The sequence below is a fragment of the Odocoileus virginianus genome, chromosome 23 (genome assembly GCF_023699985.2).
Source record: "Odocoileus virginianus isolate 20LAN1187 ecotype Illinois chromosome 23, Ovbor_1.2, whole genome shotgun sequence".
Taxonomy (NCBI): domain Eukaryota; kingdom Metazoa; phylum Chordata; class Mammalia; order Artiodactyla; family Cervidae; genus Odocoileus; species Odocoileus virginianus.
In genome coordinates, this window is record NC_069696.1 from 23849289 (window position 1) to 23875652 (window position 26364).

Here is a 26364-nt window from a genome sequence, read left to right on the forward strand (position 1 = left end):
ATGCCATCCAACCATTTCATCTTCTGTTGCCCACTACTCCCCCTGTCCTCAATCTTTCCTGGCATCAGGGTCTTTTCCAATGAGTAAACTCTTCACAACAGGTGGCCAAGGTACTGGAGTTTTAGCTTCACAATCAGTCCTTCCAATGAATATTCAGGGTTGATTTCTTTTAGGATTGACTGGTTGGATCTCTGTGCAGTTCAAGGGACTCTCAAGAGTCTTCTCCAACACCACAGTTCAAAAGCATCAATTCTTCAGGGCTCAATTTTCTTTATATTCCAACTCTCACATCCATACATTACTATTGGAAAAACCATAGTTTAACTAGACAGACCTTTGTTGGCAAAGTGATGTCTCTGCTTTTTAATATGCTGTCTAGGTTGGTCATAGCTTTTCTTCCAAGGAGCAAGCGTCTTTTAATTTCATGGTTGCAGTCACCATCTGCAGTGATCTTAGAGCCCAAGAAAATAAAGTCTCTCACTGTTTCCATTGTTTCCCCATCTATTTGCCATGAAATGATGAGACAAGATGCCATGATCTTTGTTTTCTGAATGTTGAATTTTAAGCCAACTTTTTCAGTCTCCTCTTTCACTTTCATCAAGAGGCTCTTGAGTTCTTCTTTGCTTTCTGCCAAAAGGGTGGTATCATCTGCATATCTGAGCTTATTGATATTTCTCCCGGCAATCTTGATTCCAGCTTGTGCTTCATCCAGCCTGGCATTTTGCATGATATACTCTGCATATAAGTTAAATAAGTTGGGTGACAATACACAGCCTTGACATACTCCTTTCCCAATTTGTAATCAGTCTGTTGTTCCATGTCTGGTTCTAACTGTTGCTTCTTGACCTGCATACAGATTTCTCAGGAGACAGGTAAGGTGGTCTGGTATTCCCATCTCTTTCAGAATTTTCCACAGTTTGTTGTGATCCACACAGTCAGAGGCTTTGGCATAGTCATTAAAGCAGAAGTAGATGTTTTTCTGGTATTCTCTTGCTTTTAAAATGATCCAGTGGATGCTGCAAATATGATATGTGGTTCCTCTGCCTTTTATAAAACCAGCTTGAACATCTGGAAGTTCATGGTTCACGTACTGTTGAAGCCTGGCTTGGAGATTTTTAAGCATTATTTTGCTAGCATGTGAGATGAGTGCAATTGTGTGGTAGTTTGAGCATTCTTTGACATTACCTTTCTTTGAGATTGGAATAAAAACTGACCTTTTCCAGTTCTGTGACCACTGCTCAGTTTTCCAAATTTGCTGGCATGCTGAGTGCAGAACTTCACAGCATCATCTTTTAAGATCTGAAGTAGCTCAACTGGAATTCCATCACCTCCACTAGCTTTGTAGTTAGTAATGCATACTAAGGCCCACTTGACTTCACACTCCTGGATGTCTGGCTTTAGGTGAATGATCACACCATCATGGGTATCTGGATCATTAAGACCTTTTATGGTACAGTTCTTTTGTGTATTCTTGCCACTTCTTCTTAATATCTTCTGCTTCTGTTAGGTCCAGAACATTTCTGTCCTTTATTGTGCCCATCTTTGCATGAAATGCTCCCTTGGTATCTCTAATTTTCTTGAAGAAAGTGCTTTTCTTTATTTCTTTGCATTGTTCATGTAAGAAGGCCTTCTTATCTTTCCTTGCTATTCTCTGGAACTCTGCATTCAGTTGGGCATATCTTTCCCTTTATCCCTTGCTTTTCACTTCTCTTTTCTCAGCTATTTGTAAAGCCTCCTTGGGCAATCATTTTGACTTTTTGTATCACGTTTTTTCTGGATGGTTTTGGTCACTGCCTCCTGTACAGTGTCATGAACCTCTGTCCATAGTTCTTCAGGCACTCTGTCTACCAAATCTAATTCCTTGAATCTATTTGTTATCTTCATGTAGAATCACAAGGAATTTAACTAAGGTCATGCCTGAATGGCCTAGTAATTTTCCCTACTTTCTTCAATTTAAGCCTAAATTTTGCAATACAGAGCTGATGATCTGAGCTACAGTCAGCTCCAGGGCTTGTTTTTGCTGAGTGTATAGAACCTCTCCATCTTTGGGAGCAAAGAATATAATCAATCTGATTTCAGTATTGACCATTTGTAGAGTTGTCTATTGTGTTGTCGGAAAAGGGTGTTTGCCCTGACCAGTGTATTCTCTTTACAGAACTGTTAGCCTTTGCCCTGCTTCATTTTGTACTCCAAAGCCAAACTTGCTTATAACTCCAGGTATCTCTTGACTTTCACATTCCAATGCCCCGTGATTAAAAGGACATCTTTTTTGGGTGTTACTTCTAGAAGGCCTTTTAGGTCTTCCTAGAACCGTTCAACTTCGGCTTCTTCAGCATCAGTGGTTGGATCATAGACTGGGACTGCTGTGATTTTGAACGGTTTGCCTTGGAAATGAACTGAGGTCATTCTGTGGTTTTTGAGACTGCACCCAAGTACTGCATTTGGGGCTCTTTTGTTGACCCTGAGGGCTACTCCATTTCTTCTAAGGAAGTCTTACCCACAGTAGCAGATATAAGGGTCATCTGAATTAAATTCACCCATTCCCTTCCCTTCCAGTTCACTGATTCCTAGGATGTTAATATTCACTCTTGCCATCTCCCACTTGACCATATCCAATTTACCTTGATTCATGGACCTAACATTCCACATTTCTATGCAATATGGTTCTTAACATCACTGGACTTTACTTTCACCACCAGATCCATCCACAGTTGGGCCTTGTTTCTGCTTTGGCTCAGCCTTCATTCCTTCTAGAGCTATTAGTAATTTCCCTCTGTTCCTTCCCAGTAGCATGTTGGACACCTTCCACCCTGGGGCCTCAATTTTCAGTCTCACATCTTTTTGCCTTTTCATACTGTTCATAGGGTTCTCATGGCAAGAATATTAGAGTGGCTTGCCATTTCTTCCTCCAGTGGACCACATTTTGTCAGAATTCTTCACTATGACCTGTCCATCTTGGGTGGCTCTGCATGGCATGGCTCATAGCTTCAGTGAGTTACATAAGCCCCTTCACCAGGACAAGGCTGTGATCCATGAAAGGGACTGTCAGGGGCAGCACTGGGGGGAGGGCAGCTAACATTGTACTCAATGGTAAAAATCTTAGAGCTTTTCCTCAAAAATCAAGAGTAAGACAAGTATACCCACTCTCACCACTCTTATTCAGTTAGGTAAGAAAAAGAAATTAAAGGCATCCAAATTGGAGAGGAAGTTGTAGAAATGTCCCTGTTTATAGATGACATGATATTACATATAGAAAATCCTGACCACTTCTCAAACAATTATTAGAATTAATAAATAAATTCAGTAAAATTGCAGGATACGAAATCACTGAATTTCCCTTACTATCCAAAAATAGGGCATTCCTATGAAATCTTTAGTAAGACAAAATGGCGAAAATGAAAAAGCAGTTACTTTAGGCTGCATCTTGCTAACAAATTCACAGAGTAAATCAAGATAAAGCACCCATGCTCACAGACAGGTCAGAGCTATGGCAGCTTGATACTGAAGTGCTGAGTGTAGTTCTTGGGAAATGAGCTTGGCAGCACCAGCCTCGCTGTTCAGGGTTCATGCTACCTTGAGCAATGAGAGCACTGCTATTAACAGTTTGTTGCCCCCCAAAAAGACTGAATGCTGTCTTCACTTTTCACCTTTCCTTGTAAAAGCGAAAATTATCTGGATTTTGTTCAGTTAGCAAAATGATAATGGTGAAATGAAATGATAACCACCTAATGGTTAGTTAGGTGATAATGGAGGTTTTTCCTAAACGCAAACTGGCATAAAGCAAACTTCCAAAAAGCAGAAAATACACATATATATATAAATCACCCACATTATAGTAATAATGAACAATCAGAAAGAGAAATTAAGATAACAATCCCAAGTATAACTGCATTTAAAAGAATAAAATACCTAGGAATAAATTTAACCAAGGAGGTGAAAGACCTGTACACAGAAATGTCATAAGATACCAAAATAAATTTGAAGAATTAAAAGTAAATGGAAAATATTCCACACTCATGAATTGGAAGAATTAACATTAAATGTCCATACTAAAAAGTGGTCTACAGATTCAATCAATATTGAATCAGTTTTCTATCAATATCCCAATGGCCTTTCCAAAGAAACAGAAGAAACAATCTTAAAATTTGTATGGAACCACAAAAGACCCCAAATAGTCAAAACAGTCTTGAGAAAGAACAAACTGATGGCAAATGAGCCTAAAACATACAGTAGGGGAAAACAGTCTCTTTAATAAATGGTGCTTGAAAAACTGGACAGCTACATGCTTAAAAAAAAAAAAAGGAACTGGGTCACCATCTTATACTGTTGTTGTTATTTAGTCGCTAAGTTGTGTCTGTCTCTTTTGCGACCCCATGGGCCATAGCCTGCCAGATTCCTCTGTGCAGGCAAGAATAGTGGAGTGGATTGCCATTTCCTTCTCCAGGAAATCTTCCCAACCCAGAGATCGAACCTGAGTCTCCTCTGATGGCAGGTGGATTCTTTACCTGAGCCACCAGGGAAGCCCATCTTATACCATACACAAATATTAAGTCAAAATGGATTAAGGACTTGAATGTAAGACTTGAAACCATAAAACACCTGGGGAGGCAGGGAAACACTGGCAAAAGGCTCCCTGACATTGATCTTACTGATGACTTTAGGAATTGAAACCAAAAATAAAGGCAACAAAAAGAAAAATAAACAAGTGGGACTATATCAATCTACAAAGCTTCTTCACAGCAAAGAAAACCATCAATAAAATGAAAAGGCAGCTTACTGAATAGGAGTAAGATATATGATTAACATATATCTAGTAAAAGACTAATAATATCTAAAATATACAGAGACCTCATATAATTCAGCAAGAAAACCAAACAAGCAAATTGAAAACTGGACAGATAATCTGAAAAGACATTTTACCAAAGAAAACAAACTTGTTTTGTTTGGCCAAAGATGGCCTATAGGTATTTGAAAAGGTATTCCACATCACTAATCATCAGGAAAATACTAATCAAAACCATGGTGAGATATCACTTCACAAATAGAATGACTGTTATCAAAAATAAAAGACAAAGTTTCCTGAAGAAATTGAAACTAGAACTACCATGTGATCTAGCAATCCTACTTCTGAATATTTATTCAAAGAAAATGAAAATGCTAATTCAAAATGATATGTGTACCCCCATGTTTACTGCAGCATTATTGGCTGTAGACGAGATGTGAAGGCAACCTGAGGGTCCATCAATGGATGAATGAAAAAGAAAGTATATAGTCATACACTGGAATATTATTCATCCATAAAAAGAATAAAATCTTGTCTTTGGTGACATCATGGATGGACTTTAAGGGGACCGTGCCTAGCAAAACAAGTTAGGCAGAGAAAGACAAATACCACCAGATTTCATTTGTCTGTGGAATCTAGACAAAATAAAACCGAACTTATAGATACAGAGAACAGACTGGTGACTGCCAGAGGTCAGGGAAGGGGTGAAATGGATAAAGGGAATCAAAAAGTATAATCTACCAGTTATAAAATACATAAATCATTGAGGATACAGTGTACAGCATGCTGACTATAGTTAATAATACTGTATTGTATATTTGAAAGTTGGGAAGAGTAGATTTTAAAAGTTCTTGCCATCATAGAAAAATATTTAACTCTGTATGGTCATGGGTGTAAACTAGACATCATAATCAAATCATTATGTTGTACCCCTAAAATTAATATAATATTATATTGATATTGTTCTGTTAAATGGTCTATTAATTATAAGCTTCATTTTGAAAGTACCAGTATAAATTTAAGGACTTAAATATAAAATATCTAAAATTAAAAATCTTGCACTCAAGAGAAGAATGGAGAAGATGGGAGAGTCAGTGAACCAGAAGATAGATCAAGGGAAATTATCCAATTTAAATAACATGGAGAAAAAGATTAGAAAAACAAGAATAGAATTTCAGAGGTCTGTGGGAAAATACTCAAAGATCTAACATTAGGTCACATTTGTTTCTGGATTCCAAAGACAGAAGTAAGAGTTTGAGGCAGAAAAATATTTGAAGAAATAATTGCTAAAAACTTACAAAGTTTAGTGAAAGACATATATTTATAAATTTAAGTACCTTATTGAGTACCAAAAGGAAAAGTTCAAACAAAGGCATGCATTTATATATTGTTCTCAAATTGCCAAAAACCAAAGACAGAGGAAAATAAATTGTGAAAGAGCTAGAGAAAAAGAACACTTGGCATGTAGGAGAAGAATGAAACCATGTAGGCAAGAAATAACCAAAGCTAAAAGACAGGGAAACATGTAAAAGAATTGGAAAATAAAAAGGAATGCCAATTTAGAATTCTGCAGATGGCATATGCCCTTCAGCAACAAAAGAAAAATACCTATTCCAATGAAGGAAAGCAAAAAGAATTTCACACCCTGGATTTGCAGAATGAGTTTTCCAGGCCCAAAAGAAGAACTTGACATTCAGTCTATTGTTTTTTAACTTTGTTAGATATAATTCATCATTCCAACCCCTCATAACTCAGTCCTGATGATCTGATCTAGCATATTGGCCATAATACTCAGATTATTGACACCTGTACATCATATATCTCTATCTTTATTCAAATCATGATAAAACTGTTTAGTTGGACATGATCAGGCAAATATTTGAGGTATATGGGTAAAAAAACTGTTACATTTTATCTCTAAATTACTAGTTTCTGCTTTTTATAGTTCATCCTTTTCTCCCATCCTATCAAATATAACATCATAAAGCTAACCTTCCAGTATTTATCTGTTCATCACAATTCCTCAGGAATCACTAACAAAACATAGTCTGTCTCTTACTTGTATTTACTTTTCTCAGCACTGTGGATAGAAGCTAAGGCTTTGGAAATTGGAAATCATCTACAGTGGTTCAATGCAACTGTAAAAAAAAATTTTTTTTAATTACCAGTTAACTCAAACAGTTCTTCAGTATTTTCTATTGAGTAGACTGTAAAAAGCAAATGAGATTTAATGGCTTACTTGTAACATGTTATTAAGACTGAGAAATGGAAAAACTTTTCAAGCTTCACAAGATACTTCAGTGAAAGTCTGGAGCCCTAGTTAGAATTCTGAACTTTTAGAAGCAATTCAACCCATATGTACTGAGTCAGAAAAGAATTTCTATCTACTAGACTGTGACTTCTGTCTGGTCGCTAACTATATTAAGTAGAGGATTAATATATATATATATATAATATTATATATATTAAATATATGATACATATATATGATATATATATATGATACAAGATGATCATGCCAATGAGTTTGTTTTTGCCTTGGAGGCAGAAACTATTTTGATCACTTTTCTGTGTCCTCTCTCAGAACATCCAAAGTGCTAGACATATGGTAGCTTGATTTTTTTTAAAAATTATTGGAACTCACCTATTGATGATAAGTTCTATTAAAGGCTTAAATTGATGTGATATGAAGCAGAAGACCATCCTAATTGAATTCACGAAGACCTGAAATCATCCCATTTTATACAAATTAACACAAAGACTGGAAAAGCCATTCCACCATTTCTTTGAGGCAAACAGCAAACCATACATCACAAGCATTTTTATTGTACTCCTGTAATTTTAATGTACATTGTCATTTTATAAAAACACCCTCTTCATGATGGCCAGCCTGAGTTTCAAAATTGCCATTTGGCAGGCACATAAATGAGGGAAATGCTTTTTTATTACATTGTTTTGTTTCTGGCATAGACCTCAGGTTTTGATAGTCCTATCTTGCTTTAATCATCATCAGTTGATTTCTACCAATGCCTATATTACCCTATGATTGGAAACATTTAAGTTAAAAAAAAAAACTTGGTGGAAAATTCTCATAAATTATTCATCAAAAAGATAATAACCTATTAAATACAATTAAACTTTGAATTAATCTACAGACATTTCCAAAGTGTCTGATATTTTTAAACCATGTACCTTCATCACATAACTAAGAAAATTTGATCTAGAAGTGCTCTTAATTTGAATCTGTCAGTTTTCTTTACATTCTTTTCAGAGAGACCTTACAGGGTAGTAGACAAAAGCATAGGCTTTACATTGAAACCTCTTGAATAAAATAAAGACAATACTAGCTCAACGATTATTTTAAGAGAGTGCTTTAAATAAATTAAACATTCACTGTGTGGTAGCTCTTATTATTATTACTGTGTATGAAAGATAAAAGTCTTTTTCATGCACTCATATGAAGAGTTGCTGGCATACCCTACAATGTGAAGATGGTTTTATTTACTTTACAGTTTATATTTTGTTTTCTTTTTATACCAACATACTAATGCTTACTATTTTTTTCAATTTTGATAAATTATATTTTCAAGATACTTTCATTCACTGATCACAAAAAATACAAAAGTAACATTGAAAACTATTTGAAACACTGTGTGCAACCTAAGGCAAGAAATGAAGACAGAAATTTGGCACAGTTAACTATTAACAGGGCTACCTAGGTGGCACTGGGCTTCCCTGGCGGCTCAGATGGTAAAGAATCCGCCTGCAATGTGGGAGACCTGGGTTCGATCCCTGGGTAGGGAAGATCCCCTGGAGAAGGGCATGGCAAACCACTCCAGCGTTCTTGCCTGGAGAATCCCATGGACAGAGGAGCCTGATGGGCTACAGTCCATGGAGTCACAGAGTCAGACATGACCAAAGCAACGCTGCACACTCACACAACTATTAACAGCATTATTTAGAAGTCAGCATTGTGAATAAGGGCTTCCCTGGTGACTCAGGGGTAAAGAATCTGCCTGCAATGTCGGAGACCTGGGTTCTATCCCTGGGTTGGGAAGATCCCCTGGAGGAGGGCATGGCAACCCACTCCAGTATTCTTGCCTGGAGAATCCCGTGGACAGAGGAGCCCGGCAGGCTTCTGTCCATGGGGTTGCAAAGAAGCGGACATGACTGAGCAACTAAACACACATTGTGAATAAAGATTTACTAATATATATGTTTATATATATATATATATATTTCTAATTTAAAATAATAACCAAGCTAAGAATCCCCTATATTTCACTTTTCAGTTGAGAAGGAAGGCTCTTCCACCAGTGAAAGCTAAGAATATCCTAAGACTTTTGTTTCTAATCTTTTCAACTAGAGGAGCCTCTTTTTAGACAAGCAAAAATGTTTTTGATTTCTCAGATGCCATTGAAACCCTTTTGCTATCTGATATATCTAAAAAAATACAAAAAATGTTTAAAACTACTATAAATGCAGCAGTGCTTTTAAATAACAAAATTGTGTTAACAAAAGCACATACATATATTTGAAAAAAATAGTAAATACGTGTGAGACATATTTATTTCCTCTGCAGGGAGTGCTTGCTGCTAATGTGGGGCCATCCCCCTGCCCCCACACAAAGTCCCCCATAAGGCACTCCTTCATTTAAACTGAATCTACCTTTTCCTCTTTCTTTCATGTACTCCAGGACATGGAGACGAAAACTTATTGGTGGTTGCGAGAGGGCACAGGAATGTAGTGCAAAAATATGACTTTAGTTCACACTCCGCCATCTATTAGGCCCCCAAGAAATTGTTGGATAATCATTAGCTCCTAGAAGCAGACTTAAATAACCTGCTGTGCTTATTGTCAAGGAGATTTTTAATGAGTTAGTGAAGTCCGGAGGGTTGAGAGGACTATCACAGAAGAGTAAACAAGGTCTCAAGAAAAGGACAGCAATTAGAGATCAAGTCTCCAAGAAGAATGGTGACCAAGAATTCATTCTGAGACAGAGTGCAAGTAGTTATGTTACAAATACAGTCTAGCTCCAGTTGGAGCAAAAACAGGAGTAAGAAAGGGTCATAAGGATCTAATTGTCTAACAGGATCTGAGAGATGAGATAAAGTCAATGTTTTTGAAGTGAAGCATTAAGATACTGTTCAGACGGTAAAGAATCTGCCTGCAATGTGGGAGACCTGGGTTCCATCCCTGGGTCGGGATGTAGCCTATTGAGCAGCTACATTAAGATACTGAACATAACAGACCTTAACAGATACATTCCTGATGCAGTGGTGTGCATGAAAATATCAGTTCTAGCAGAGAGATCCCTTCATATAGCTCTGGGTTCAGTGTAAACCCTAGGACAGACCTTGGAAGCAGACCCCAAGATACATTTACTTTACCCTGCAGTCAGCTTTTTCCTCTCATTTTTTAATTGGGATATAGTTTCTTTACAGTATTGTGTTAGTCTTTGCTGAACAACCAAGTGAATCAGCTATGTTGTTCAGTCGCTCAGTCACGTCCAATTCTTTGCGACTCCATGGACTTTACAGTCCATGGAATTCTCCAGGCCAGAATATTGGAGTGGGTAGCCTTTCCCTGCTCCAGGAGATCTTCCCAATCCAGGGATGGAGCCCAGGTTTCCCACATTGCAGGTGGATTCTTTACCAGCTGAGCCACAAAGGAAGCCAAAAATACTGGAGTGAGTGGCCTATCCCTATCCAGGAATCAAACCAGGGTCTCCTGCATTCTAGGCGTATTCATTAAGTGGAAAAAAGGATTCTCTTAAAGACTTGAGAAATCCATGTCTGCATTTACAGCTCCTAAGGACAGACTAACTCTGCTGCTCAGATCAAATGCATCTCTGACTTAAATTGTTCTATTATTCTGAAAACAATAAGATATTCAAGGATCTTCTCGAAGACACTAATTGGAAACAGAAGCCCAAACCCTTAATTAGTAAATGCCTGGTGAAAGCTTGTGTACAAAATACTTTTTCTGTTCCGTGATTGGGAGCTTATCCCTCAGCGGGGAATCCTTGAAACATTCTGAGAAGCAAAGTGACACAGTCAAAACAGTTTCCAGGAAGGTTAAATACAACAGTGATAAACAGAATAAATGAGGGAATGAAGTGGGAAGACCAGGACACAAAAAAGTAATTAAAATCTAATGGTATCGTTACCATCTTTCTATATTCCATATATATGTGTTAGTATACTGTAATGGTCTTTATCTTTCTGGCTTACTTCGCTCTGCATTGAAACATGTATATTATCAAGGGTGAAACAGATCACCAGCCCAGGTTGGGTGCATGAGACAAGTGCTCGGGCCTGGTGCACTGGGAAGACCCAGAGGGATCGGGTGGAGAGGGAGGTGGGAGGGGGGACCGGGATGGGGAATACATGTAAATCCATGGCTAATTCATTTCAATGTATGACAAAAACTACTGTAATGATGTAAAGTAATTAGCCTCCAACTAATAAAAATAAATGGAAAAAAAAAATCTAATGGTAAGTTAGGGAATAAAGATCTATGGTGGCAAATGAACTAAGGCAAAAAGGGAGGATGTTGATCTTGGTACATACCGGGATTTGAAAATCAGTGACAAGGGAGATATTGGAGAAATGAAACTGTATCATTTAATACAATTTCAACAGGCTGAAAAAAAATCAATTTTGGAGTAGTGAGGAAAGTGAAGATGGATTTTGGTTAGAGTATAACTGACTTGTAGAGCTCTTCATAGGTCACTAGACTGGAATCTGAAGGCTGAATTACAGATTCCAATTTGAGAGTCATCAATATCAGTGGTTCTCAACCGGGGTCAGCTTTGCCCCCCGAGGGTCATTTAACAATGTCTGGGGTCATCTTTGCTGTCACAACTAGGAGGATGATACCATCCTGCTGCAGCCTGGTAGGTAGAGGTCAGTGATGCTGTTAAAGTATCCTCAGGGCACACAACACCCCCCTACAACAAAGACTCACTTGGCCCCAAATGCCAATAGTGAAAATGTTGAGAAATCCTGCTCTCAAATATCAGAGTACTTTAGGGCCATCTAGTCCAATCAGTGCATATCCGTTCAGTTCAGTTCAGTTGCTCAGTCGTGCATATAGTGTATTCTTATTCAAATTATAGAAAATAAAAATAGTAGGAAGCATTTATTGGATCTTACTCTATTTCAGGCACTATACTCACATTCAGAGAAGGCAATGGCAACCCACTCCAGTACTCTTGCCTAGAAAATCCCATGGACGGAGGAGCCTGGTAGGCTGCAGTCCATGGGGTCGCTAAGAGTTGGACACGACTGCGTGTCTTCACTTTGACTTTGCATTTTTCATGCACTGGAGAAGGAAATGGCAACCCACTCCAGTGTTCTTGCCTGGAGAATCCCAGGGATGGGGGAGCCTGGTGGGCTGCTGTCTGTGGGGTTACAGAGTCGGATACAACTGAAGTGACTTAGCAGCAGCAGCAGCATACTTACATTACATGGTTTATTTTATTTAATCTTTTGAATACTTTGAGATCAACGCCACCTTTAGCCCCATTTAAGACGTTAAGAAACTGATCCACAGAGAAGTTATCTACCAAAAGCCACAGTTCAGTTCAGTCGCTGAGTTGTGTCCAACTCTTTGTGACCCCATGAATCATAGCATGCCAGGCCTTCCTGTCCATCACCAACTCCTGGAGTCTACACAAACCCATGTCCATCGAGTTGGTGATGCCATCCAGCCATCTTATCCTCTGTCGTCCCCTTCTCTTCCTGCCCCCAATCCTTCCCAGCAGTAGGGTCTTTTCCAATGAGTCACATGGCTGAGAAATTTGGGGGCCCACACTGCAACCAAAAAGCCTCTCCCAGAACCACAACTCTAAGATGTCACCACCATGTCTAAGATGACACATACAGTGATTATAGGTATGGAATGCTCAAGCCCAGTGGTAGAAAAGAGAGACAATTACACAGAGCAGAAACACTTTACTGCCTTCATGCCTCTCTCTCTCTCCTCTTTCACACACACACAAAATCAGCTCTCTCAAATATTAATAGCAATGTTTTTCTGTGTCACAGAAATTTCCATTGTGTCAATGACAAATTTCAGAGCTCCTCCTGGGGGAGGGTTTTGAGTGGAGCAGGGTATCTTGAGCACCATCCAAAGCAGCAGTTTTGAAGATCTTATCATTTTGACATGTGCATGTGTTCAGATATATTTTATCTAATTTGTGAATAATAATAAAGACCCAGATTCTCCTAATGACAAGATTTTTTACTATGTAAATTAGAACAGAAGTTAGTCCTATAATAATGTATATCATATTTCCTTACTCTCCTTACTTTCCAATATGCTTTTCTAAGTGTCAAAGAACGATATAAAATTCAAGCTAATGACCTTGGGGATGGCACTGGATGTTCGTGTGTGAATGTCATTGTCATTCACAGAATTTGTTGAAAACTACTGATTTAGTAGTTAGGATGTATTCACCAAGATAAGCACTTAAACTCCTCAATTGTGACTTTCAAATCATCCACTTTAAATGTAAATTACACAAACATTTCTCATTTTATCAAGCGAGATATGCATAGCTTGTCGTACAATTTTCTTTCCATTTGGCCACAAAGATAAAACCCATTTCTCTGAAGTACAGTTGTTTCCAAACTTTTAAGAGTATACTGTGTCTTCAAATTTATTAAGAAATAAAAATATTTATAAGAAGAAAGGTTGAAAAAGGGAGACATTCTGAAGCCAGTTGGGGAAGTTCAGGGGGAGGAAGGCTGTTGGGCTAAGCTAGAGAGAGGGGATCCAGAGAGCTATAGATTTAGCATCATTGATCCACCGATCAGGCCGGAACTCATGCAACTTTGGGAGTGCCACAGAAGACAATTTTGAAAGGATCATCCAATATATTTTAGGATAATTTAGATCAGTGCTCCCCAACATTTTTGGCACCAAGGACTGGTTTTGTGGAGGACAATTTTTCCACGGACTGGAGTGGGGGATGGTTTCAGGATGATTTGTGCACATTACATTTATTGCGGACTTTATTTCTGTCATTATTACATCAGCTCTACCGCAGATCATCAGGCATTAGATCGCAGAGGTTGGGGACCCCTGACTCAGATAATAAAATTATTTTAGCTACCTTAAAATCTTGTAAGTAGGTCTAATTGATATTTTAATTAAATTCTATCTGAAAATATGATATTATGCAATACACATTTACATGTCATTCAATTCTACATCTTATTTTAGGTGATAAACTTGAATTTTTTTCTTTTTTTTATTTTCAAGTGGTGCATGGTCCCCTGAGGCACTTGGGCCCTCAGCCAGTGGATTATAGTCATCTCTTGACCATTTCGGTCAAAAATGCAAATTTCATTTTTACTACAAAAAACTGAAGTAACTCATACTTACTGGAGTTTTAAATGTAGCTCTCTGACACGGGGCTTAATTTAAGATGGACTGTTTCACTCCTTTAAACTGTATTTTGGGATTCCTTTTGAGCTGTGATGTATTTCTTTTGATTGTTCTCTTCTTTTCTGGTAAACAGGGACTGTAATAAATCTTGATCCTGTCTTTGGTCTAGATGTTTAGTACCCGTGTATTTGTTTGCTTTGATAGCCATGCACATTAATATTTATAACCATTTTCCTTTGCAGCATCTCCCAGATGGCTCCGCGCCCAGTGCACATGTTGAATTTTATCTTTTACCGTATCCCAGTGAAGCCCGGAGGAGGAAAACAAAATCTGTTCCAAAATGTACCGACCCCACTTACAATGAGATTGTAAGTATGATTCATCTCTTGTCCCATCACTTTGTATTTTTTCTTACCATTTTTCAGCTTCACAACGAAATATGGAAAATCTGTAGTAATTGGCAGCATTATTTCATAAAGGGAAGATGTTTCCCAAAATAGCCACTGTGTGCCACTCACTGTTCTTGATGCTATAGGAATAGGAAAATACAGCTTTCAAAGTGCTTATGAACCAATTTTCAAATTGTGGCTAGCTTACAGCAAGAGCCCAAGACTTTATGGCATTTGTTTTGCCTCCTAACATTATCCTTGACTCAATCTTATTTTCTCTAATAGGCTTTTCTTTCCCTCGTTTTCCTTACCTGATAACTTTATCAAAGTCTAATCTATTGTACAGCAACAAACGTTATAAAATCTCCTTAGAAAAACTGAAAAAATAAACAAGTACAAAGCAAAAATTATGAAAAAATAAACAAGTACAAAGCACACATTATATTAAAGTTAATTTATATTATATATAGCTCTCCAATTCCTTTGTAGTATACAATCTGAACATCCAATCCTCTCATTCTTTCTCACCAAACCCTACATTTTTCTCTTGATTCCATCCTTTCCCATCTCCTCTGTACCTTGATCACTTGATTTTTGCCTACCTTTCCAGTTCCTCAACTCTGAAGTCTTAAGGAAAAAAAAGGGGCTTCAACTCAGCCTTTCTAAAGCATCAAATTTTTTTTTTCCTCTTGCTATCACCTCCACACTTTAGCAAACTTGGCATATTTCCTGCTCTCTGTTCCTCGCTTCCTTCTCACCCTTTAATCCTTTGCAACATGGATTCTACCTTGACCAATGCTGCTTTGTTCAAAGGGCACCAGAAGACTCCTAATTGTTCAGTCCAGTGATCCATCGGGCTGTCCTCTGCTGAGCAGTTAGACAGCAACTCTATTAACTTAACTGCTTCCTCTTTCTTGACACCTCCCTTTTGCTTCTTGAGTTCTGCCCTTTCTTAATTCCCTTCTGTTTTCTCTAATCACGCTCTCATTTTCCTTCATTGCCATTCTTCCCCTGAAAATATTTATTTACTGGAGTTCCATGATGTGACCTCATCTCTTCTTGATATATACACTCAAAATGATCTTATGGATCTACAGATTTTCATTTATTACCTACTTGAAGGTTGCATCTCAATTATTTCCTCAAACTCTGGCTTCTTTCCTAAGCTTTAAACCTGTGTTTGCATGCTCAGTCGTGTCCGACTCTTTGTGACCCATTGGACTGTAGCCCACCAGGCTGTTCTGTCCATGGGGATTCTCCAGGAAAGAATTCTGGAGTCATTTGCCATGCCCTCCTCCAGGGGATCTTCCCAACCCAGGGATTGAACCCAGGTCTCCAGATGGAAGGCAGACTCTTTATCACTGAGCCACCGGGGAAGCCCTTTAAACCTGTACTTTTACCTGATTATTGAAAAGCCCCTGAGATGTCAGGGAGGGTGGGAGGGAAGCTGAAGATGAAGGGAATATATGTATACTTATAGATGAATTCACATTGTACAGCAGAAAGCAACACATCATTGTAAAGCAATTACAAAAGCAAGTTAAGTGTTAGTGACTCAGTTGTGACTGACTCTTTGCAACTCCATGGACTGAAGCCCGCCAGGCTCCTCTGTCCATGGAATTCTCCAGGCAGGAGTACTGGAGTGGATAGCCATTCCTCTCTCCAGGGGATCTTCCTGATCCAGGGACTGACTGGGGCTGCATCAGATGCTCACCTAGCCTCACTTCTCTGGCTGTTGGAGGGGGTCTCGGGTGTTAGCCGCATGTGTGCTTGATGTTCTTTAGGACATGGTGCTGGCCTCTCTAACAGCAAGTGACCCGAGACAGAGACGAAGATGCCACAGGACTCTCTGAGCCACCAGGAAAGCCCAAAGCAATCATACTCCAGTTAAAAAAGAAAGAGCCCCTTCAGGATGCCTCCTAGGCCCTCTTAAACCAGGTTTCCCTCCACTGTCATCTGGGAAGATACTAATGACATCACTGTCTTCCTCACTCACAAGTCCAGTTAATCCCTAAGTTTTGTCAGTTTTACTTGAGCAGTCATCTGCCTCTTCAATCCGTCTTCACCTCTGTGTCCCATCACTGTTTCTCTGGTGAAAGGCCTCATAACTTTGGCTAATATAATAGCTTTCTATCTGCCCATCTTGTACTTTTCAGTTAAATCATTCAAATCTCTATCTAAAGTGGCAAAAGCTACTCATTTTTATTACTCTCCTACATAACTTTTTCCAAATGTTCCTTACTACCTACTGGATAATATCCAAAATCCAAAGTGTGGCATTCACAGCCCTTCAAATTTGAATCAGTAATTTTCCAAAGTTGTCTCTGGAGCAATATCATCCTTATATATCTTTAAAAAAATTTTTTGTTTTGAGATAATTGTAGATTCACAAGCAGTTGGAAGAAATAATATAGAGAGAATTCAAATACCCTTCAACCACTTTTCCTAAAATGGTAACACTTTGCCTGTCTATCGACAATATTATAATCAGGAAATTAACATTGGTACAATCCACTGACCTTATTAGGATTTCTCACTTTACACGTGTTCTTATGTATGTGTGTATTTAGTTCCATGCATTTACATCACATATATAGGTTTGTGTGATCACCACAATCAATCAAGGTATAGGCCATTCCATCAAAATGCTGGTGCTATCCTATTAAAGCCACAATCTTCCCACTCTAACACTCCATGCCCAACTCTTAATACATTCACTACGTCTAGAATTTTGTCATTTCAAATATTATGTAAATGGAATCATACAGTCTGTAACATTTTGAGGTTGGCTTTTTTCTTTTACTATACATCTCATGAGAGATCCATCCAAGTAGCTGCGTGTAGCAATAGTTTGTTTTCACTGCTGAGTAGCAGTCATGGCAGGGAGGTAGGAAAGTTTAACTGTTTACCAATTAAAGGACATTTGGGTTGTTTCTGGCTGGGGGCTACTGCAGTACAAAGCTATTCTGAACACTTATGTATAGATTTTTATGTAAATATAAGTTGTAATTTCTCTAGAGAGATGCTCAAGATGTAATTATTGGGGTATTATGATAATGCCATATATAGTTTTTCAAGAAATTGTCATATTCTTTTTCTACATGATTTTACACTCCCAATGCAATAGTTGTGCTAGTTTCGCTGCATCTCTGCCAACATTTGGTATCATTTTTATTTTATCAAATAAAAATATCACTATTTTTAATTTTAGTTCATTTGAAAGGTAATAAGTGATAGCTCACTGTGGTTTTAATTTGCATGTATCTAGTAGCTAATGTGGAGAAGGAAATGGCAACCCACTCCAGTACTCTTGCCTGGAAAATCCCATGGATGGAGGAGCACTGTAGGCTATAGTCCATGGGGTTGCAAAGAGTCAGACACGACTGAGCAACTTCACTTTCAATTTCTTTTCATGTGCTTATTTACCATCTGCATATCTTCTTTGGTGAAATATGTCTTTGTGTCTTTGTACATTTTCTAATTAGAGAGTCTGCATTTTTACTTACGTTTACTATTGATTTTTGAGGTTCTTTATATATTATCAATAACCTTTGTCAGGTATGTGGTTTGCAAATATTTTCTCCCAGTCTGTAGCTTGACCTTCCATCCTTTTCTCAGGGTCTTTCACAAGTAAAAGTTTTTAATCTTCATGAGGTCTGATTCATCAATTGTTTTTCTTTTATACACTGCATATTTGCTGGCAATTCTAAGAACTCTTCACCTACCACTTCCTAAAGATTTTCTCCTGTATTTTTTCTAAATATTTTAAAATTTTATATTTTACACCTAAGTCCATTATAATCATTTTGAGTTGACTTTTGAATAAAGTGTGAGGTTTAGGTTAAGGTTCACTTTTTTTTGCCTATGAATGCCAATTATTTCAGTACCATCCATTGAAAAAGCAATTCTTGCTACGTTTAATGTCTTTTTCACCTTTGACAAAAAGAAGTCAGGAACATTTGCTTGCTCATGCCTTCCATTGCCCCTTACTTAGTCATATTCTCCAGTCACATCAGACAGCTTGTCATTCCCTGAATAATCCCTGTGAGCTCTGTGACTGAGCTCATGAGGCCGTCTGCCCTCCTGCCCTTCTCTGCCAACTTTGGGGTTCCCCTCAAATATGGACTCTGTGAACCACTCTTTCCTCTGTGACTCTTACACCACACTTACCATCTCTTGTTCAGTCCTACACAGTTATTTTTTTCTTTTAGTACACTGAAAACTTCTTGAGGACAAGGGAAAAGTCTTATCTTTCTTGGTATCTCTGAAACTTAGCTACTTCTGAAAAGATTTGTGGAATTAAATATTTGGGGTAATTCCATAAGTGACACTTCTTGTGTATGTGGAAAAATGTAAAACTAGAAAACATTTATATATATTCAACTACATGTATAATTTAGTAAGGAAAGATACTTTAACGTTTTTTGATTTGCCATGATGTCAACCACTAGAGATATATGTACATGCTCAGTTGCGTCCAACTGTTTGCAACCCTATGGGCCGTAGCCTGCCAGGCTCTTCTGTCCATGGGATTCTACAGGCAAGGATACTGGAGTGGGTTGCCATGCCCTCCTCCAGGGCATCTTCTTGACCCAGGGATGGAACCCACATCTCGTAAGCCTCCTGCATTGGCAGGTGGATTCTTTATCACTAGCACTACCTGCTGCTGCTGCTGCTAAGTCACTTCAGTCGTGTCCAACTCTGTGCGACCCCATAGACGGCAGCCCACCAGGATCCCCCGTCCCTGGGATTCTCCAGGCAAGAACACTAGAGTGGGTTGCCACTGCCTTCTCCAATGCATGAAAGTGAAAAGTGAAAGTGAAGACGATCAGTCGGTCCGACTCTTAGCGACCCCATGAACCACAGCCTACTAGGCTCCTCCGTCCATGGGATTTTCCAGGCAAGAGTACTGGAGTGGGGTGCCATTGCCTTCTCCCAGCACCACCTGGGAAGCCCATAAGTCTATGCATAGCAAACTCCAACTTATACATAATCCAAATGAGCAGGAAGATGAATTCATGTACAGGTAAATGACTGCCTTAATAGTAACGATCATCATATAAACAAATTTGGCAGGGCAGTGGTTGAATTTAGAAAGCCATGAGAAGAAAAAGACTACACTATCTTTTTAAGGAGCCCTTGTTAATATTTTAACAAGTATTCTTTCTGAATTATGTCTCTTTCTCTCAACAGACACCTTCTCTAACAAAAATGGGATCATATTTTACCTATTAATTTGTTACCTGCTTTATTCAGTAAGCATGTAAGACTACAGTATTTTAATTTTTCTCCCATTATGCTGTGTCTGTATCAATACAAGAATATTTCTAAGAAATACCCCCATAAAGGGCACTGGTTTTAACTGTGGTTTTACTTTCTTTCCCCTTCAGCTATGATGTAGGCCCCCATCTCTGTGCCAAGTCCCCTCTATTAGTTCTGTGCTTCTTAGCAACACCTTATACAGACATCCTCATCCCTTCATATCTGCAGGGGAGGTTAGCTCCAGGACTCCCGAGCGTACCAAAATTCTCGGGTGCCCAAGTTCTTTCTATAAAATGGCATATTTGCATATAACCTACACACATCCTCCCATTTACATAAACTATGGATTTTTTTCTTATGCTTCATTATGTAAAAGCTATTTTTCTTGAAAGTGTTTTATAACATGTAACCATTGCACATCATAGATGATATATACATATATTCTAATTGCTTTACTTCATCCATAACGTTATTTAAAAAATAAGCACTTTTTTCTTCAATGCAATGAATAATTAGTGTGTAATACTAGAGATGTACACAGATGACTATATTCTTTGAGACTTATCACCAAATGATTTAATATGTATTCTGCCTTAATATAAACAGAACCAAAAATGCACAGCTCTTTTAATTTCAGTTTGTAGTACTTTTTACCCATAGGCATGTGTCAGGTCTTTACTGCCTTCTGACAAACACTGAATGTGTAAGTGTGACACTGTTACATCAAGTAGAAGAACACTGTTTAGGGTAATTTAATATCTATTAACTTATGTGCAAGCATTCACTGTGTCATTTGACACCAAGTTCTAGTAAATAATTCTAAAGAGTATTTGAATGATTGCAAGACGATAGTATGGAAACTGAATTGTGCTTAAGGCTGCTGCGTGGAGTGAAGAGGCAGGGCTGTGAAAGGGAGAGCTCAAAGCCAGAACTCTGGGGGTGAGCAAGGGAGGGACAACAGAAAGTTTAATGGGGTCAGTCAGAGCTCTGGAATCAGGCACTTCTGGACTTGAAATGTAGTTACCGAGCCCTGATCAACATATCTACCTCAAGGCCTCGGGGTCTTCCTCTACAAACAGAATTGTCATTACTTTATGAGTATGGAATGAGAGGATGTTACAGACAACAATAACCATTGCTTACTGAGTATACCACACACCTCATTCTATGCTAGATATTCATGCCAATGCTGAATATTTTAAGGCACATAAACTACATAGAACATTCTTATTCTGTCCTTTCTAATATCGCCTCTATACTTTATAGTAGGATAATGTCTAAGAAAGGAATATAATGTCAGTTACTATATACAGGATGGATAAACCACAAGGCCTTACTGTGTAGCATATCAATATCCTGTCATAACCAGAATGGGAAAGAATATAAAAAAGAATGTCTGTATATGTATAAATGAGTCACTTCAGAGAGTGGCACAACACTATAAATCAGTTATACTTCAATTAAAAAAAAGGAATACAATGTGCAAAATACATGGACTATAACAATATAATTCATTTTTAAAATTGAATCTATATTTCTAATGAGTCATTAAAAAAATGATGGCTCTTAACCAGATAACAAAGATAGCAGGGTAGAAAGGTCAGTGGCAGTGGAGTTAGCAGCCCACTCTGCTTCTGGGAGACGTGGAGGGCAGTTCTGGGGGCACTCTGACCACCAGCCCCACCCCGTCCTGAGCCCAGTCGTGTCCACCGCAGGGCTCTGTAGGTGAGAAAGGTTTTCAGGAAGGCGGCAGGCAGTCCTGTTGGGAGCCACTCTGGAGAGCATCAAGGTGATACACTCGGCCTTGTGTCAGAGCTTTAGTGTCTGAGAGGTGGATGCTGAAGGGACACTTGGCAGTCATCCTGACCCGGCCTCTCTCAGGTCCGAGGATTAGGGAGACAGAGGCTTGTGAATAACACCTGAAAGAACTTTTCCTGAAAAGCGTTTTGAAGTGATGCAATATGATATTCCCTTTGAATTCCGCTAAGAGGTTTACATAAGAAGGGGAGTGAACTCATTCTCTCCCACTCCCCAGACCTCTGCCTGGCTTTGGCAGTTTGAGAAATCCTAAAGTCCCTGATGTAGCAGCCCTCAGGAAGCGAACGGGAGACGTTAAATACAAGGTCAATGCCATGTGATAATTACCAGGCTCCTCAGAAAACACGTACGTTGGCTCTCTGTGGCCACAGGCTCTGTGGTCATCGGCTCAATCAACCACATATCAAAAAACACTCGGAAAAAACTTCCCAAGTTCTAGAAAGCAAGTTTGAATTGGTTGCCTACCAGCCACTATTTACACAGCATATGCATTGTATCAACTAGATACAATTTAACTTTGGAGTGCAAATGTTTGTATTTTAACCAGGAAGGCAATTAATTCCTAGCATCGTGTATTAGAGAAATTCAGCTTGCTAAATAGCTGGAGATTCAGTTTTGTCTATCACTGTTATTTCCAGTCAGCTAAGGTAAAATGGGCTTCCCTGGTGGCTCAGCTGGTATAGAATCTGCCTGCAATGAGGGAGACCCAGGTTTGATCCCTGGTTGGGAAGATCCCCTGGAGAAGGGGATCACCCCCACTCCAGTATTCTTGCCTGGAGAATTCCATGGACAGAGAAGCCTGGTGGGCTACAGTCCATGGGGTCACAAAGAGTCAGCCATGACTGAGCAACTAACAGTTTCACTTTTCAAGGCAAAAATACCAAGAAATGACTGTTCTTTTTTTGTGTATTTGATGGATCTTTTTTGGTTATAATTCATTAGTGTTTACTATGTACCAGGTTCTGCACCAAGGCTTATTATATTCATTCTCTCATTTTATTCTTCCTCACAATGCTAAAAGGTAAATATTATCACCATATTCAAATAAGAAAGTGCATTCAGATGACCCCAACTTGAGATGGTTCAACCTGAAATTTTTTGAACTTACAGTGCTACAAAAGCGGTATGCATTCAGTAGAACCTGTACTTCAAATTCTGATCTTCTCCCAGGTTATCAGTACGCGGTAGAATATTCTCTCCTGATGCTGGGCAGTGGCAGCGAGCCACAGCTCTCAGTCATGAGAGTAAACAATCAATACTCTCACAGCCATTCTGTACCCAGCCAGCCATTCCGCTTTTCACTTTCAGTACTATACTCAATAAATTACATGAGATATACACACTTTGTTATAGAAGAGGCTTTGTGTTAGATGATTTTGCCTAACTGTGGGCTGATGTAAGTGTCCTGAATGCACTTAAGGTAGATAAGGCTAAGCTATGATATTTGATGGGTTAAGTACGCGACGCTCAGTTATCTCCAACTCTGCAACCTCATGGACAGTAGCCCGCTAGGCCCCACTGTCCATGGAATTTCCCCAGGCAAGAATACTGGAGTGGGTTGCCATGCCCTCCTCCAGGGGATCGTCCCAACCGAGGGATCCAACCTGGGTCTCTTTTGTCTCCAGCATGGGCAGGCACGTTCTACCACCAGTGCCACCTGTTCAGTTTACCTTGGGTTTATAAGCCCATCAGGATGTAACCCCATTGTAAGTGCAGGAAGAACTATAGTTGACAACAGATTTAAATAAATACGTATCATTGATATGTTTCTTAGAAAGTTACATTTTTAGCACTAATTTATAAGATTCCCAGTGTTCTGAAACCAGATTTTCCAAAGGCCTAAAGGTCAGGGCTATTCCATTTTTCTTTATACACTTTGAGGACCCCTTCGTCTATTTCCTCTGTAAAATAGGAATTGAGTGTATCTGCCGAATGTGTTGTGGGGAGGGAAATGGAGGATAATTTAGATAGTTCAAAATAACCACCATAGAGAAGAGGAAAAGGAGCTTACTCTGAAGTCCTGGAAAGATAAGTGTTCAGGAGATAAGAGTGATTCAGAGTCCATGTTAGACTTCTCTTTGCCATTAAAGATGAATTACGTTGGTAAGACTTTGAAACTTTTAAGGCATCCCTTAAAATCCTTTACTAGCCAGGGGAACTCAAGAAATTAAGTGGAATAACTTGAATAAGCAGTTCTGCCCTGAGAATCCCATGGACAGAGGAGTCTGGCAGGCTACAGTCCATGGGGTCGCAAAGAGTCGGACACAGCTGAAGTGACTTGGCATGCACGCACAAGAATTTAAAAGGTAATCTCCTGCCTGGAATGGGAGCAAGATACTAGAAGAGTAGGTAGCCAGGAGCTGTCACAAGAAATACTATAGACTGGATCAACATCCTGTATTGTATCTCATGTCCCCTAATTGAATTATTATTTTTTTGATAAGTAAATCACTGTTCGGAGCAGCTAGCAGATTCATCTTTAGTGGAATTTCATTGATAACTTAAGATGGCCAGAAATCACATCCATACACACTGAGCAGGCTTCCTAGAAGATTCAAGGTTTTCCTCTCAACTTGTTTCCTCTGATTCTTCTTTGCATATACAGAAAGCACTTCTTCCTATCTTGTAGCTTCACTATAGAAAGCAAGCACATTTGTAGCATCATATGAAACTCCTCTAAATGTGTTAAAAGGAGTTTCCTTGGCAACCACGTTGGGTTTATACACAGCAATCTCCTCCTTTTATGATGTATAACTAACTTCTTGATCCTGTACTTTTTAAAGTTTCTTTTTACCACTGCAGGCACCTAGTGATAATGCCTGTGACTTACTTCTTGGATATTATAAATCGCAGTTGAATAGTTCTCTCTCCTTAAAAATAGTTACATGACTAGTAAACGAAAGGAAGAAACACACAAAACTGTACACACAGCATAATTATAGCTCAGAGTCTGAAAAGTGATTATATATAGAAAACAAAAAGCACATCAAAATGTTAACTATAATTATCTCCTAATGGTAGAAATATAAAAATCTCCTTTCTTTTATATTCATTTCTGTTTCATCCCCATATTTTACTTAATGAGCATATATTTTCATAACTAAAAATTAAACAATTTTAAATAAATTAAAGTAACCATAGTATGACTGCTTCACATGGAGAAGGAACTATTGTTGGACTACATTAAATTAACAAAAGGAAATCATGGAGATTGGTCTGATTTCCTCATTAGCCTTCAACAAAGAAAATAGTGCTCAAGGCTCCATGCTGCACATAAATTCAAGGACAGTTAAAAGGTGGTAAGTATTTAAATTTCTTCCTAGAGAATGATTTGCAGTCTTATTAAATTTGGGATAGACAATTATTAATGGAATCAGAGTAAATTTTAAGCTTCTTAAGAAATACTTTGTCATTAAACTCCTTCATGTTAGCAGAAGATTTAGGTCTTCAGAATTAAGAGTTAGAAATGAAAGATTATAACAACATTAACCTGTCCATTCCAAAATAATAATTATTTTGTTTAAAGCAATATTTTTAAAAGATGCATTTAAGCATATCTGATTTATATTTTCAAAATTCTCTCCCTTTTCAGGTAGTATATGATGAAGTCACAGAGCTCCAAGGACATGTCTTAATGCTTATTGTAAAGAGCAAAACCACGTTTGTAGGAGCAATTAACATCCAACTCTGCAGTGTCACGCTCAATGAAGAAAAATGGTATCCACTAGGTAACAGTATAATTTGAGCATTGCTTTAAACATACAGTTTCATTAACTACTCACACTTTTTTCACTTTGGGGCCTCTCTATCACAAGATCAGAACTTTTGTTAATCAAAGGTAGTGTGGTATATTAAGGACACAGAGAAAAGAAATCAGAATCAATGTTTTTAGTTACTTATTCTCTATGTGTATTTCATTGTTTTCTTAGAACATTTCTCCAATTGATTGTGTAAATTCAGTATGTAAAATAATAAAAGGACATTTTAGTGTATCTTTTAAATCAAATCCGCGTTCACTTTATAATTATGTGCCTATAGTTAAAAGCAATACTTTTAATGTAGTTTTCAAAAAAGACAAGCAAATAAATCTCATCACTTCAATACCGAAGTATATCTGAAACAGGTTTTTAAAACCCAGAGGGATGGGATGGGGAGGGAAGTGGGAGGGGGGTTCAGGATGGGGAACACATGTAAATCCATGGCTGATTCATGTCAGTGTATGGCGAAAACCACTACAATATTGTAAAGTAATTAGCCTCAAACTAATAAAAATAATTGGGGAAAAAAATTTGAATTAAGTACATATACCTACACATCCACTTGTAATCTTATATTTATTGAAGGCATTAGTAAGCTCTGGCAGAATACTATAGTTATTTTCTAACAGAAAAACCAAGCATAAATGCCTGAAATTCTTAAATCCAATTTTTGGAAGAATTTTTGTAGCTTTCACCCTCTTCAGTACTCATCATCACTGGATTTCAGCCAATCAGAGGCATTATCACATTTTAAACTTTGTTGTGCCTTAATTCAAAGATCTCAAACTCTGAAACTCTCCTCTCTGATCAAAACCTCTTCTCTGTACAACAAAAAGTTTTCTTACTTTTGAGTCCACTTTCATACCCATCGTGACCTGAGTAAACAATCCTGGAGGGACTTCCTTGGTGATTCAGTCATAAAGGATCTGCCTTGCAGTGCCGGGGACATGGGTTTGAT

At 38.3% G+C, this 26364-nt stretch overlaps 1 protein-coding gene across 5 annotated transcripts in view; it reads left to right on the plus strand.

Moving 5' to 3' along the window:
* PIK3C2G (phosphatidylinositol-4-phosphate 3-kinase catalytic subunit type 2 gamma) overlaps nucleotides 1–25756 on the plus strand; it is a 440932-nt gene extending 415176 nt beyond the window's left edge. For all 5 annotated transcript variants that reach the window (XM_070453682.1, XM_070453686.1, XM_070453683.1 and 2 more), the window contains 2 exons: nucleotides 14422–14547; nucleotides 25241–25756. In XM_070453682.1, the coding sequence (XP_070309783.1) occupies nucleotides 14422–14547; nucleotides 25241–25393 (279 nt within the window). In that variant the 3' untranslated portion in view covers nucleotides 25394–25756. The remainder of the gene's footprint in view (nucleotides 1–14421; nucleotides 14548–25240) is intronic.
* Nucleotides 25757–26364: the final 608 nt, after the last annotated feature.